At 39.7% G+C, this 15,882-nt stretch overlaps 2 protein-coding genes across 7 annotated transcripts in view; one reads left to right on the forward strand and one right to left on the reverse strand.

Moving 5' to 3' along the window:
* Positions 1-8,693, forward strand: part of stk10 (serine/threonine kinase 10) — a 47,410-nt gene extending 38,717 nt beyond the window's left edge. For both annotated transcript variants that reach the window (XM_039777701.1, XM_039777702.1), the window contains 10 exons: positions 115-239; positions 829-952; positions 1,779-1,958; positions 2,050-2,142; positions 2,412-2,541; positions 2,667-2,791; positions 3,047-3,235; positions 4,793-4,918; positions 5,047-5,160; positions 6,837-8,693. In XM_039777701.1, coding sequence (XP_039633635.1) covers positions 115-239; positions 829-952; positions 1,779-1,958; positions 2,050-2,142; positions 2,412-2,541; positions 2,667-2,791; positions 3,047-3,235; positions 4,793-4,918; positions 5,047-5,160; positions 6,837-6,977 — 1,347 coding nt within the window. In that variant the 3' untranslated portion in view covers positions 6,978-8,693. The remainder of the gene's footprint in view (positions 1-114; positions 240-828; positions 953-1,778; positions 1,959-2,049; positions 2,143-2,411; positions 2,542-2,666; positions 2,792-3,046; positions 3,236-4,792; positions 4,919-5,046; positions 5,161-6,836) is intronic.
* A 3,728-nt stretch (positions 8,694-12,421) lies between these two features.
* Positions 12,422-15,882, reverse strand: part of sh3pxd2b (SH3 and PX domains 2B) — a 43,203-nt gene continuing 39,742 nt past the window's right edge. For all 5 annotated transcript variants that reach the window (XM_039777307.1, XM_039777306.1, XM_039777308.1 and 2 more), the window contains one exon: positions 12,422-15,849. In XM_039777307.1, the coding sequence (XP_039633241.1) occupies positions 14,305-15,849 (1,545 nt within the window). In that variant the 3' untranslated portion in view covers positions 12,422-14,304. The remainder of the gene's footprint in view (positions 15,850-15,882) is intronic.

The following is a 15,882-nucleotide window of genomic DNA, read 5'->3' on the forward strand; positions in this document are numbered from 1 at the left end:
GTGATGCATGTTACTCAAGTGCAAGGGAATATTTGTCTGTACTTAATGGTCAGATTTAATCCAATGTTCTACTTTTTGTGTTTTGACCTTTGTTCCTCCTTGTCGGCCTTTCAGGACTTCTCGAGTAAGACTCTGAAGCGAACCAGGAAGTTTATTATTGACGGGGTGGAGGTGAGCGTGACCACCTCCAAGATCATCAGGGATGATGAGAAGAAAGATGAAGAGATGAGATTCCTGAGGTATGTGAATGACTTGATCTTTCAACACAACACACGTTCTGTTTCTGTTTTCATTCTCTGATGATGAGAGCCATGAACTCAGCGGCCTGTTTATTCCTCAGCTCACAGTGAAGTCTGTACAGTGATAAGTGGCCTGTTGGATGTTTCTTTTACTACACATACTATTTCAGGCGTCCTGCGCTCTTGGGCTTTAGCCCCTTGCTTGTTCAGATAGAATGATTGATACAGTTTTATATTTGTTGTCCAATGTTTTTTTTAAATGAACAATTTGTACAGTTACAGTCTTAAACACTTTGCATGGCCCTCTGCTACCATCTAGTGGTAGGAATATGACATTGCATGTGTGACTACAGTAATACCAAAAAACTTTGGTCGTATTTTTACAAGAACACAACACAGACATGCCCCTTCAGAGGCTGAGAGCAAAAGGAATATTTCTGATATTACCCCATATAGCGCTTTTAAAATAATTAGTAACTGCATTAACTTAAATATTAACTATGCATGTCTGCGACAATATTAAACTCATAAATTAAAGTTGTGTACATGTTGTAAATAAATGATTGTGTGTGTTTGTGTGTGTTTTTAGACGTCAAGAGCTGCGTGAGCTCCGTTTGATGCAGAAGGAAGAGCACCGCGCTCAGGCTGGCCTAAACGCCAAACTGGAAACACAGAAAGAACAAATGCAGAGACGTTTTGACCAGGAGCTGAATGTGAGTCACAGTTTATCTTATTATATATGTTTTTGTTCACAGGAAGATTGGCAGGAGTAGGGCAGACTTGTAATAATTTTTTGGGGGAATTTTTCGAATACAGGTGGAGGTCAGTCAGTAGTCTATATTCACGACGTTCCACTTCTGGGATTGCACGAATGTCCCTCTTTCGGCTGGACATTCGTTACCTTCTGCTTTCTTTTTGTTGGAATTTTAAACTCCAGTGGATTTATGAGGACTATGGATTTACCCTGCAGAGATCTGAGGAGCAGTTAACCAGACAGCTGGCTAGACTATCTGTCCAATCTGAGTTTTCTGTTGCACGACTAAAACAACTTTTGAAGGTAGAAGTTCCACCAACACAACTTCCTTCCCGAGGCTATTTTGCAGCAGAACCGTGGCTCTGTCCAGCGCTTAGTGCTGCCCAAGACAATTGTGATTGTTTTAAAGAAATGCCAATAAACCGGAGCATGTTTTTCTCTCAGCCCGGAATGCTGTGTGGACTAGCCAGATTCTCCTCCGCAGCGCTGTGGAGGAAGGTCTGGCAATGCAAGACTAGTCAGTCAGTCCAGTCAGTCAGTCAGGGGGTCATTGAGCGTGCTAATAATTGTCCCTTTCAGATGATGTAAAATCTAGTACTATAAATAAATTATACAAAATCGCATAACACGTCTACACAGTGCAAACATTTAATACTCACTAAGACCTAGCGGACACCATGTAATGTGATTGCTAAACTTTAGTGGTGTGATACACAACGCTGTAGGGCTGTTTTTATTTTCACCGAAGCTTATACAGTAGTGTGCTTGTTTACCTTGTTACCCAGGCCAAGAAGAAGCACTACGATGTGGAGCTGGAGAACCTAGAGAAGCACCAGAAGCAGACTATTGAGAAGATGGAGGGAGACCACCATGTTAAACTCAAGGAAGAGACCAAACGCATCAAAGCGGAGCAGGACCGCGACTACAACAGGTTCCAGGATCAGATAAAACACAAGAAAAAGGAGGTACATTGAAGATAAGGATGTGGAGAAGGAAATGCATTTCATTTTTCAAACACGTTGCTGAAATGTGCTTTCTTTATATATATATATTTAGGTAAAACAATCTGTCGATAAACTGCCCAGAAGTCAGCGTAAAGAATCCATGAAACAGATGATAAATTCCTTCCAAGAAACTAAGATAAGAGAGGTGAGTTGTTTGGTCAACAGTCATTTGGGCTCACTGTATTTTCATGCATACTTAACTGGACTGGTTTTGAAAAATGTTAAGTACTAAAAAAAAATCATGAAACGTTGCTGAAAAAGTCACAATAAACGCACATAATAAATCAACCTCTTAGTCCAATCAAACATTTTTTTTCTTCTCTTGAGTAAATATTTGACTACCTCAGTCTTAGAGCCTTTTTAGCAATTTATTTCCTTCCCTCCATCCATGTCTTTGTCTTTTCTGTGTTTTAGGAGGAGAAATTCTTGGCCGCTCAGAAGAACCACCTGGACACAACGCTGAAGAGAATCATCTCCAACAACAAGCGAGAGATTGCAGAGATGGAGAGGGAATGCCTTAACAAGAAACACCAACTAATCCGAGGTACACTTTCTGTTAGGCATAGGGTCTTACTGTTCTTTAGCCACTTCTGGTATAGTAGGATGTTACAGTATTGACATTTCAATAACTCTTGGTAATTTTGTGTGTCCCCTCCTCGCTTTGATTAGAGCGTGAAGCTACGATATGGGACATCGAGGAGAAGAACCTTTACGAGAGGCACCAGTTACTCAAGCAGCAGCTGAAAGACCAGTACTTCCTGCAGAGGCATCAGCTTCTCAAAAAACACGAGAAGGTAAATCAGTGGATTTACAACTCCTCTCGCCACAATATGTTTGCACCCACCATTCTACACCCGTTTAAATTTGGGTAGCAAGTACATGTCAAAATCAAGTCTCGAATCAGGAATTAACTTTCCATTTTATGTTTAGCAGTCGAGCTGAATGTTATTCAGAGCTTCCACTTGTTTCAGTTGTGCTTTTGCACGTGGCCTTCAGCACATACACATGAAATCAATGTGACAATGTGTCTATTTCCTGTGTCACTACAGGAACAGGAACAGATGCAATGCTACAATCAGCGAATGATTGAGATTCTGAAAGGTCGGCAGCAGCAGGAGAAGAACCGGCTGCCTAAGATCCAGCGTAGCGAGGCAAAGACCCGCATGGCCATGTTCAAGAAGAGTCTCCGTATCAACTCAACGGGCAGCTCCTCAGAGGACAGAGAGAAGATCAAACAGGTAGGGGCTAGCGAGGGTTTTCTCAATCCCATGCTTAACTCTAGAACAGCCAACATTCCATTTCCCCCTAGACACACACACACACACACACACACATGCACAATATATTTTGTGACCTAGTGCGTGCTCCAGGTTGTAGACAGTTCCGTCCCGTAATGGTTGAGCCAACATTAAATACTATAAAAATGTATAAATAGTTTAGCCAGTGCAGTTAAACTAGAAACTGCTACATGAGTTAGGTCTATCTAGAAGGGTGTGGATCTCTTGACTAACTGTAGGCACCTGTCACAGCAACTGAGGCCAGCTGCGCTGCGGCGATACGGGTGAGGTGGGTGCTCCTCGTCCTCAAAGATTCCTCATCCGATGAAAATGACAGGTCATTGATCTCTCCCCCATCCGAGTCTCCCTCACTCATGTCAAGTCGATTCAATTCAGTTTTTTTATAGTATCAAATCATAACAAGAGTTATCTCAAGACACTTTACAGATAGTCGGTCTAGACCACGCTCTATAATTTACAAAGACCCAACGATTCCAGTAATTTCCCCAAGAGCAAGCATTTAGTGCGACAGTGGCGAGGAAAAACTTCCTTTTAGGGAGAAACCTCGGACAGACCAAGGCTCTTGGTAGGCGGTGTCTGACGGAGCCGGTTGGGGGTGTGATGAACGTGGCAATAATAGTCACAATAAAGATAATGGAACTATGACTAGAAATAGTAGTTGTAGTAGTTCATGGCGTAGCAGGGCGTTACAGGGTGTAGCAGGACGTAGCAGGGCACTGCAGAGCGTAGCAGGACGTAGCAGGGCACTGCAGGGCATAACAGGGCATAGCAGGGCGCGGGGCAGGACTACAGCGACAGCTGCAACCATGATTTAGGTGCCACCCTAATCCAAGGAAAACTGCGAAAAAACAAAAGGACTCCAGGGAATAAGCTCCCCAGAGCTAAGTTAGTATAAGCATTTCTGGGACATGGATGCACACAGATGGAAAGAGGAGAGAGGAGCTCAGTGTATCAAAGGAAGTCCCCCCGGCCTGAAACTATAACTGCATAATTAAGAGCTGGTGCAAGGCAAACCTGAGCCAGCTCTATAAGGGTTGGTAGATGAATCTGACGACTATGAAGAGAAGCAGAGAAGAGAAGAGGTGCCGTGTCTGTAGCAATACACCCTCCCCCGCCGGTCTAGTCCAAATCTAGCTTGCTCTAGCTTGTGATCTGGCAGCCACCTTGTCAAAAGATGTGTAAACAGTAAGCGTAATTGCTAGGCCCCTGGCGTGGTGTGAATGCTGAGAGCAGTAATATACAGCGATTTTTATAAGGGGCGTAAAATGGACCCCTTGGCGTTATGAGGTATAAATAAATCTGTTTATATCACACCCCCATAACTTACTAGATGATTGATAAAGCCATTTTAGAAAATCAGGAACTGAGAGATAAAGAGGTTTTATAATAGTTACATGCATTTAAAAATGCCAGGCGGGTAAAAATGATGAAATGTGGTTCTAGTGTTAAGCATTAAGTTGATTATTTAGTAACTCACTCCCCTTTGTCTCTCTGTAGTTTTCTCAGCAGGAGGATAAGCGGCAGAAGGCAGAGAGGCTGCATCAGCAGCAGAAACACGAGAACCAGATGAGGGAGATGATTGGCCAGTGTGACAGCAATATCAGAGAGCTGCAGCAGCTACAGGTGAACTTTTACACTCACTTTTCTATGCCACTCCAGTTGAGTTTTTGTCCAGTCTAAAGGATGTGCTGCTCTAGATGAGCACAATAAATGGCCTCCAATTATTAACAAGAGCTTGTTTTCTGCCTCAGAATGAAAAATGTCACCTGTTGGTTGAGAATGAGACTCAGAGGCTCAAGCAGTTGGATGAACAACACAACCAGCTGCTGAAGGACTGGAGGGATCAGCTAAAGCCCAGAAAAAAGGTAAGTTTCCTGTCATAATTTTATCATAATGAATTCAATGCATGCTTCTAACACAAAACAACTACACTCATTGGGCCCTATACGCATGTATCATTCCTATTTTGCAGCCGACGCACAGCGGACTTTTCCCTCCACAGACGCACATCGGTAAATTAGGGAATGTATTTGCGCTCCCGGGGGCGGTTCAGCGAAAAAAGGAGGCGTGTTCAGGCTCAAACGTTCCCCTGTGCTATTTTGCAGTTTCGGAAAACAATTCCGCCACGGCAGTGGCGCTAGTCTAAAGTCAGTGGTGTGTTATTCAGATGCTATTTTAGGGGCGCATGCTTGGCCATAATGTAGCGTGTGCACAACTCGCATACCCTTTGCTTCTCTCATCTACACGGACGCAGCAGTTCCCATTTTTGCAAACCATACATAATTACAAGGAAAGATATTACTGAAAATGTGCTTGGATAGATCAGGAGGCACTTTACAGTACAGTCCTCAAAGTGTGTGTGGCTTGTTGTGTTTTACACTACATTTCCATGAATCATGAGGAAATATTAGAGGACTTAAGGAGACGTGATGTTGAACTACGGCGGGATCGGACACTTGAGGGTCCGGGAGTGGCAATGCGCGATGCGCTCCTGGTGGAGCAGGTGGACGGAGATGGCGTTGGGAGAGGAGGAAGGGGCACAACAGGAGCAGGCGGTGCGTTTGGAGGCCCACGCTCCATGGCTGCAGCAATCCTCTCAAGACTTGAGGAGATGCGCCCGAGAAGCCGCAGCAACATCGCCACCTGGTCAAGACAGGCATTTATTACTTTTCCGCATCCCGGACAGCTCAACAAACCCGCCGTCATAATAGCAATCCGCCATGGAACAAGCGCGCCTGCTCTTAAAGGGAATGTGAGATGACGCTCTGATTGGTTTATTGCACGTTACGCCCAAACCACACCTAGCTACTTCAGACCAACCCATTTTAGATTTGCATCGGGCGCAAGAGTGATTTACCCCGCTGGTATAATAGCAACAGTGGCCGAGATCCGCCCACAAAGCTACTTGCTTTCACGTTTGATACTTGCGTTTCAGATCGTTAAAATAGGGCCCATTAGGTTTATGGTTCACATACCATATAAATGTACATCATACATGTACTGGAATTATTCAAATGCTTATGACAGGCGAGAACATGGTAGGACATTTTATATACGCATGTATATCTAAAAAACACCGCTCATCTTAAAACAAAACGGCTAAGGAGTTAGACGAGTAGGTCAACATTTTAAGAAACATGCTCACGTGTTCTATAGCTGAAACTGGGTTGAGAAGATCGATACCAGTGATACCTGTGAGTGGTATCGATCACCTCATCCTTTTGGCAAGAAAGACAATAAAGCATATTTTCAAAAATGTCAAACTATTCCTTTAATTTGAAAAAGGACTTAAGCACAAAGGATCTAAACAAAACATTTTTGAACTGCATGCATTATGTTTTCCATAAAACAACTCATAACCTGAGTATAAATAGTCTACCTAGTTACCAAATTTTAAGACTGCAGAACACACTATGATAGTTTTTATCTTGGTATAGGAATATTTCACACATACAGCATAAGAAAAGTGTATTTAAATATATCACTCTATGTAAGCTTGGTTAGGTAATCTTATACATATTTTGGTTTCCATCCCTCCTAGGCCCTTGAAGAGGAGCTAAACCTCAAGAAAAGGGAGCAGGAGGCTTTCTTCAGGATGAGTGAGAGTTCTGATTGCCCAAACCCAAGTTCTCCGAACAAACTCTCCAAGTTTGTGCCTTACCAAGACTCTTCAACCACATAAAAACAGCCGTTGTGACGTTGGAATATCTTCTGCCAACTGTTAGCACCAACACACACTCACCCGCACACCCACAGGCATTACAATAGCCTACTGCCTCAGTTTTAATTTGCTTTGCCTGTGATGGCAGCATACTTATCCCTCTTTTTAGGTTCCTTTAATGTTTTACTGAATATTTATGTTTTAACTAATGTTCTAAGATTTTTTTTTTTTAAAAGTGCTGTAGTATTTGATGGATGTAAAAGTCACCATGTGCTTCACATGAATCGATTACATAGCATCTGCTTGTATACAGTGTTTTAACATTTTTCTTTTCAAGTCTGCTTCGTATTGCTCACCGATAAACACGAGGGTAATATGATACGTGGCTGTGAGCAGAACATGCAGTACCAAACTTAATGAGTAAAAATATTGAATAAAAAATACTATTTGGCTGAGAGGAATTTAATTTTGCATGAGGGGAAGAATGTGTTTCTATGAAAGCTGGGTGAGCCAGTACATAAGCATTTTTGTTAAATTATAAGTGCCGTCTTCCAAATATCATGACCAAAAAGCACACCCAAAATGTAATTGACTTACCTTTTTCTGATGTTTTCCATTTCTGTATGCCTTGACTCATTGACCGGTTTTGTCCATAAATCGGATGCATGTCATATAGCAGCTAAAGTCTGCTGTTATTTATTTTTACTGACAAAAAATGACCTTATCCAGAATAATCACTGTAAATGCTAATTTAAATATTTAATCTTTTTTTTTAACACCCCTGGTATGAAGGATGTGCTTATTATTTTGTATCTTGTTTGAAATGAGGGATGATGCTTATCCAGATCAGAATGTAATTGTTTTTTTTAAATGATTACTTAGGAATGAGATTTTAACAGACAAGGCAAGGCTCATTGTTATTCACATAGTGTTGCTATTATGACCTTTGTTTGTTTTTTCTGTTGTATTTTTACTGTAAATTCAGTCACTGGATGGGAACTAACGAAGCCAAAGCGAAATACTGTTCTTTGAAGGACGTTAGATAGGGGATTTAAGAAAATGTATCAATGTATAATTGTTATACCGTGTGCAGTAAATGCACTGCCTGCTAACCAAAGTGCAATATTACATGTATGTTTTTGCTAAGCTTAAAGAGGTTTTATTTTTCTTAATATTTGCCTTCCTTTGCACTGAGAGGGGAAATAATATATAGAGTTTAACTCCAAAAATAGATATAACATGCTTTTTGAAAGAAACCGCATTGCTTAAAAATGCCATCTTCATAATTTTAAGTACTTGGGAAGCAATAATTTAATTTTTCAAATGCTGATTTTTGGAACATAACTTTTCATATTATTTTTAAGGGAGTGCAACAATTCAGCATGCTGTTAGATGCCTCTAGATGTTTAATCTTAAAACCTGGAACCGAAGGTGTGCAGCTGAGGAACTGTTGCCTCTTTGAGTGAGAAAGTGTTTTTAGAGCAGTTTGGCCAACAGATTTACATTGAACTAGGCCAGCAATCAGGTACGGCTCTCTCCCTCTCACTCAATCTCTCAAAAGTATTTCCATTTGTTGTAAAACTGATCTTTTCTGTCATGTTTGTCTCCGTGTCTTTCCTTCCTCTCTGCCTCAGTTTACATGATATTGTTTGTATGGAGGGTTTGTGAGTGTGAATGAAACTATTAGAAGGAACCACTGTTGTAAATAACTCTTAATAAAGCCAGATTTTCTAATTAGTGGATTGTGGTGTAGGCTCTTTCTTATAGCGGTGGCAGTAACGCCATCAGCATGGTCCTTCTGAAAGTGAAGGACTGCACAGAGAGAGCAGGACATTGAACAAAAGGCAAGAGGAGGATCATCTGTAAGGGTATATGCAGGAATCTTAAAGATAAATGTATAATCTTTTTCAAGACACTTTCCAAGACCTTATCAGCACTTTGAGTTCGAACTGGTTACGTCACCAATACACTTTATCTTACAATCAATGTATAGAAAGTGTAAGTTAAACTATACTAACCCAACTCGACGGTCTTAGTTTTATTGGACCACTGTAATAAAAATACCATGAAGTAATAGTACGGTATATCACAAAAAAAGTCATAGTATAGTATGTCACAAAAATCCTAATCTAGGGAGTCATGAAACTCTATAGCATGGCATAAAAATCTCATAAAAAGTCATACTATGTCATAAGATGTCATAAAAATGCCATAATACAGCATGTCAAAAAAGGTCATAGTATGTCATGAAACATGCCATAAAATAGTCTAACTATAGTATACTTAAAAAAATGTCATGAAAAAAGTCAAAGTATAGTTTGCCACAAATAGGCCATAAAAAGTTAAAGTATAGTGTGTCATAAACAGTCAAACTATAAAATGGCATACAAAATTCATAGTATAGTATGTCATATAAAGGTCATGAAAATAATGTGATAAAGAAGTCATGGTTTCATGTATCGAAAAAAATCAGAAATAAGTCATAGTATAGTATGTCATAAAAATGTCATGAAAAAAATACTATAGTGTAGTATGCCATAAAAAGTCTTAGTATAGTTTATCATAAAAAAGTCCAAAAAGTCATTGTATAGTATATCGAAAAAAAAGTCATAAAAAAGGGCCAACCCGGACTGGGAATTGAACCTGGGTCAGAGTCTACAGAGACAGTGAAAGATTTTTTTGGGGGGCATTTCCGCCTTTAATACAGTTTAGACATGAAAGGAGAGCGAGAGAGACGGGGAAGTCATGCAGAAAATTGATGCAGGTCAGGTTTGAACCCTAGACCTCTGCAACAAGGAATGGACCCTCAATATAAGAGCATATACTCTACCAACTATGCTATCAAACAGTCCTAGCATGATAATGTTGAAAAAAGCCATAGTATGGCATGTCGAAAAAGTGATACCAAAGTCATAGTATTGTATGTCGAAAAAACGTCACGAAAAGGGCCAGTGACCTTTTTTTTTACAGGTTAATTTTTGGGCATTTCCGCCTTTAATACAGCTTAGACATGAAAGGGGGAGAGAGAGAGAGAGAGAGAGAGAGAGAGAGAGAGAGAGGGGGAAGACATGCAGAAAATTACTGAAGGTTGGAGTTGAACCTTTGACCTCTGCGCCACATAATGAACCTCATCACCTTGGCATGCACTCTACCAACTAAACTACCAAACAATCATAGCATTGTCATAGTAGAGTATGTCGAAAAATGAATAAAAAACTCATGGTATAGTATGTTGAAAAAAAGTCATAAAAGGTTATAGTATGTAGTTTATTGAAAAAGTCATAGTATAGTATGTTGAAAAAGGTCATAGAATAGTATGTTGAAAAAAGTGATAAAAAAAGTCATGGTATAGTATGTTGAAAAAAGTGATAAAAAAGTCATGGTATAGTATGTAGAAAAAAGTGATAAAAAAGTCATGGTATAGTATGTTGAAAAAAGTGATAAGTCATAGTATAGCATATCAAAAAAGTGATATAAAAGTAATTGTATAGTATGTCGAAAAAAACGTCCAACCTGGACTGGGAATTGAACCTAGGTCAAAGTACAGTGACTTTCATTTATTTTTTTAAGATTATTTTTTGGGAATTTCCACCTTTAATATAGCTTAGACATGAAAGGAGAGAGAGAAAGAGAGAGAGGGGGAAGACATGCAAAACATTGCTCCAGGTCAGAGTTGAACCATCGACCTCTGCACCACATAATGAACCTCATCACCTTGGTATGCATAATATAGTATGTCGAATTTCTTTTTTAAAAGTCAGGGTATAGTATATCAAAAAAAGTAATATAAAAGTCATAGTATGTAGTATATCGAAAAAGTCATAGCATAGTATTTTGAAAAAAGTGATAAAAAAGTCATGGTATAGTATGCCAAAAAAAGCAGAGAATTGCTGCTGATCAGAGTTGAACCCTGGACCTCTGCTTCAAGGAACGAAACGCAACATACGAGCATACACTCTACCAAATGGGCTACCAAACAGTCAAAGCATAGTATGTTGAATAAACCATAGTATAGTATGTTGAAAAAAGTCATAAAAAGTTATAGTATGTAGTTTATTGAAAAAGTCATAGTATAGTAGGTCAAAAATAGTCATAGTATAATATTAAAAAGTGATAAAAAAGGTCATATATAGTATGTCGAAAAAACAGTGAACTGCTGCAGGTCAGAGCTGAACCCTGGACCTCTGCAATGGGGAATGAACCTTAACATATGGGCATTCACACTACCATCTAAGCTACCAAACAGGTATTGCATAGTATATATATTGAAAAAATTATTTAAAAAAATCATTGTATAATATGTCGAAAAAAGTGATAAAAAGGCATAGTATGGTAGTTTATCAAAAAAGTCATAGTATAGTATGTCAAAAATAGTCATAGAATAGTATGTTGAAAAATGTGATACCAAAGTGATGGTATAGTATGTCGAAAAAAGTGATAAAAAAACTCATAGTATGTAGTATTTTGAAAAAAGTGATAAAAAGTCATGGTATACTGTATGTCAAAAAAACTCATAGTGTTATATGTTGAAAAAAAAGGACCAACTTTGACTGAGAATTGAACTTGGGTCAGAGTCTACAGTGCATACTTACTTGTTGGCACAGTGTTAACCACCGAGCTACTGAGCTACCAAAAACATATGTTGAAAAGAGTAAGGCATAGTATGTCGGAAAAAGCCATTAGAAAAGTCACAGTATGTCGAAATAAATGATAAAAAAAAGTCATAGTATGTAGTATAATGAAAAAGTCATAGCATAGTACGTCAAAAATAGTCATAGTATATGTATATATTGTATAGTATAAAAAAACATCATGAATAGGGCCAATCAGGACTGGGAATCTAACGTGGGTCAGAGTCTGCAGTACTTGCCTGTTGGAGCAGTGCTACCACCAAGCCACTGTGTCACCAAAGACTACATACACAATAAGGTTCTAGCATGGTATGTTGAAAGAGCCATTAAAAAGCCATGGTATGTTGAAAAAAGACCTAGTATGTCGAAAATAGTATAGTATGTCAAAATAGTCATAGTATAGTACGCTATAAAAAAAAAAATCATAAAAAGTCAAAGTATAGTAAGTTATAAAATGACATAGTATAGTATGCCAATAAAAAAGTCATGAGAAAAATCATAAACAAGTATAGTAGTATATTTGTAATGAAAAATTCCAAAAAGACAGATAATAGTATGCCATAAAAATGTCATAAAAACTTGTGGTATAGTTAAAATAAGATTCACATCTCAAAGGCACTGGCCAGGTAAGTAGCTCTATAGTGCTACTAGTGGTCAAAAACTCTACAAGGTACCTTTTAATATAACAATATTGATTAATGCAACAATAAACAATATTTAACCAGCTTTTCACTTCTTCAAAAAACAGTAATAGATAAATAACCCCAAAACATTACAGCAGTGAACATTTGTCCAGGGATCTTTGAAATACCAATTCAGACAGAGTATGACAGCTGAACTGAAAAATCAGAAACTTTTATTGACTTAAGTAAAAGGAGATTCAATGTAATGAAAAATACATAGCAAAAAAGTAAATAAGATTACAATACTGAAATGATGACACCATCAACCCATACATTTGCCTTACACTGTACTGTACCTTCCTGCCTTTTGTCCTCATAAAATAAACCCCAACAATACAATTTCTTCTTTCTAGTTGGTAACATACCGTCTTTTTTTCTATAAAACATGGGTGGAAGGTGGAATAATATTGTAGCGACTAGAAGCAGTGTTAGCTTGTAGCCTTGTCGGATTGTTTAGAGAACCACACACCATTTTTTATTCTAACTTTGCTTATTTATTAAGTAAACCTAACACTTCAATGACAAATGTATAGCAGACAATAATTTGTGGACCGCTTGGCGTGAAATTAGCAGCCACTTGTTTTAAATACTTTTCTTAAGGGACTTTTTTGTTATCTTTTGACAGAAAAACATAACAAAAACAGCAACCCTCTGTATTTTCTCTAGATAATCCCATAAATCAACCAGCCTTACTCCCTCTAATCCCTATTATCAGCACAGAGTAAAATACCTGACAGATGGACCATCAAAGAAAAAGTGACAACAGCTAAGATATGCCTCTCATTTCTGTACAATAAAAAATAATTAGCTATACTGACCATGCTTGAAACCAGTCAAGCATTAATGTCAAAGATTATGTTTATACAATGGTCATACTTTGCTGTTATTTGAGCACCAAACCTTGGTTAAGAACAGACTGTACACTTCCAATACTGTAAATCATTGCACAATTCACTGTAGATTACCAATTTCTTAGGTCAGACATCTGGTACAGATATGCAGATGTGCTCTGCAAGTCACATTACACACTTCTTATTTTAGGGTGTGAGATAACAAGATTATGTTAAAAATACTTTGACAGAGAGCTTCTTTTCAACTTGTCAGTTTCGATGTTCTAGCCTCATCTTTACATTGGTGGATAGTTGTTACAGTGAGTATAAAAAAAAAAAAAATCATAGATAATGAAACTAAGAAATTAAAAGCACTGTGGCATTCTTTTACTTCCTTCAGCGTGCGCAAACCTTCAAATTATTTAATATAAAATGACTGAAAATGTGCACATCTGTTACAAGTCACTGCAACAATAATTATGCAGTCGACGAAGAAAAGCATTACAAGAGCACAAAGACGAATTTGCATGTTTCCCGTATAACAAACAGCACTTCTACTTGGCAAAGAACTCTGTTTTAGTAATTTCTAATAGCACTTAAAAGCCCAGATGTAGACATTGAACTCCCCTGGTGAGTTAATGTGCAGACTTTGTCTACTGTTGGATTTGAACATCAAGTGTTTTCTCCTTTAATGTTGAGTTTTGATTTTTAGTCAACGTTTTTTTTTTAAGGTTCCAACAAGTACTATGTCTACAGTTGCATACAGTATATTAATCACTGAAGCACTTTGCATATAATATAGAGGCACCATATCATAGAAGGCATGGGTGGAGATACATTTACTACTGTTCTAGCGTCTACCCCAAGTAATGGCAGGACTGACACAGGCTGCAACTACTGTAACATATGGCAATGAAAGCAAAGAACTTCTTTCATGTAAAATTAAGAGAAAAAGACAAAAACGTAAACATCACAAGACCCAACAAGGTCATGTGTTATTGCTGGTTCAGTTTAGGTAGAACATATTATGCAACATAACAAAAATGTGTCACTTAAAAAAAAAAAAAAAAAAGGTACCTATAAATAAACAAAAAAAATGCTAATTAGCTACAAAGTACATATGTTTTGCTCATTTAAATCATTACTTTCATTACATTACTAGTTTCTTTATTCATATGGCGACGGCACTGAGAGCACATTCACACTAAGGTTTCTTGCTCAGGTAATTTGAGGGGATCCAGCTCTCAACTTCTTGTCCTGCCTTCTTACAGAACCACCAGCCGCTGCTGTTTTTTTCCATCACCTCAAACACCGTGCCCACCTTAAAGCTGGATGTTTGGTCATCCCCTTCAAAGTCCGCCACAGCTAGATACAGCTCATCCTTACTGGGCTCCATGAGTAAAGGTGGAAGCTTGTCCTTGGGCGGGCCGGGCTTCTCACTCTTCAACTGGGGCTTGGGAGGAACCGGGACTTTATTAACTTTGGGCTCTTCTTTCTCTTTGTTTGGAGGTGCCTGAACAAACCCTTTGGGTTTAGGGGGAGGGGGTCTGCTGAGTTGGGTTGGGGGGCTCTTGGGAATGTCCTGGATTTCTCTGAGAACAGGTGGAGGTTTGAGCTCAGTGGGGCTGGATGGGTCGGTCTTCTTTGGAGGAGGAGGTCTCCTTGGAGCCATGGTGGGGGGTCTCTGTGGGGGTTCCTTGTGGGGAGGCACTGCTGGTTTTGCAGGGGGTGATGAGCTCTCCTGGCTATGACCATTAATGTGTTTTGGGGGGAGTTTTGGCTCGTCGCAGTGCTTACCATTGTTGAGAGTAGGGATATGGATGGGGGGAGAGCTAGGAGGTAGACTGGGACAGGAACTATTTACTGCTGCCGAGGTGTCATTCTGATGGCTCACCTCAGCTGATGCAGAGCCGGGATCCGCAGGTTTTGACGGCCTCAGCTTGCTTCTCAGGTTGGTGATGTCTAGTTTGTTCTCTGCCGGAGGATCTGGCTTGGCAGCAGGAACAGGTTTAGGTCGGAGCACTGGCTTAGGCTTCATAAACACAGCTGGGCCAGCTGCCTCCGGTTTCTCCTCCTGCACTTCTGATTTGGGTTTTGGTGGCTGTTTGGGTACAGGTTTCAGATTAAACTTCTTCACCTCTTTGGCAGAGATCTTGTGGCCACATTCAAGACCCATCTCGTTCCTAAGGTGAAGAGCTTTGCTCTTATCTTCCTTCTTGGGCTCTGGTGGTTTGTCCTGTTTGAATGGGGCTGCTTTTGGTGGAACCAACGGCATGATGACCCCAGGAGCCGGGGGTTTTGGAGGCAAAGGTTTGGAATGATCAGCCCTTGGTTTTTCTGATACTTCCAATTCAAAGCTCTTATTAATGGACTCCCTTCGAGGTGGCAGAGCTGGTTTCTCTTCGACTGGAGGGGTGGCTGGGGCTGGAGGTAAAGGTCCACTGAAGGGAAGGGCCCCCTTGCTGGCACTGGACTTCCAATCTCTCAGCTTGGGCCGAGCAATGGAGTCAGGGGCTGTGGTTGGCTCATCTGGTAAAGGCTTGGACCAGCTGTCATCTGCGCCTGAGACATTTGAAGAACCACCATCTTCCAGTCTCAGCTTCTCCATCTCATTGGGCAGAGGTGCAAGGAAATTAGGTCGCACGGCATTACTGGTCTTCTTGTACTTGTCAATATAGGTGGCAGGGGCCCAGCCCTCTTTGTCATCTATCTGGATGTACCACCAACCACCATTATTCTTCTCAATCACCTGGTAGGTAAAAAAGGAGTCATTTTATTTTAC

This window comes from Perca fluviatilis, chromosome 16 (assembly GCF_010015445.1).
Source record: "Perca fluviatilis chromosome 16, GENO_Pfluv_1.0, whole genome shotgun sequence".
Taxonomy (NCBI): Eukaryota; Metazoa; Chordata; class Actinopteri; order Perciformes; family Percidae; genus Perca; species Perca fluviatilis.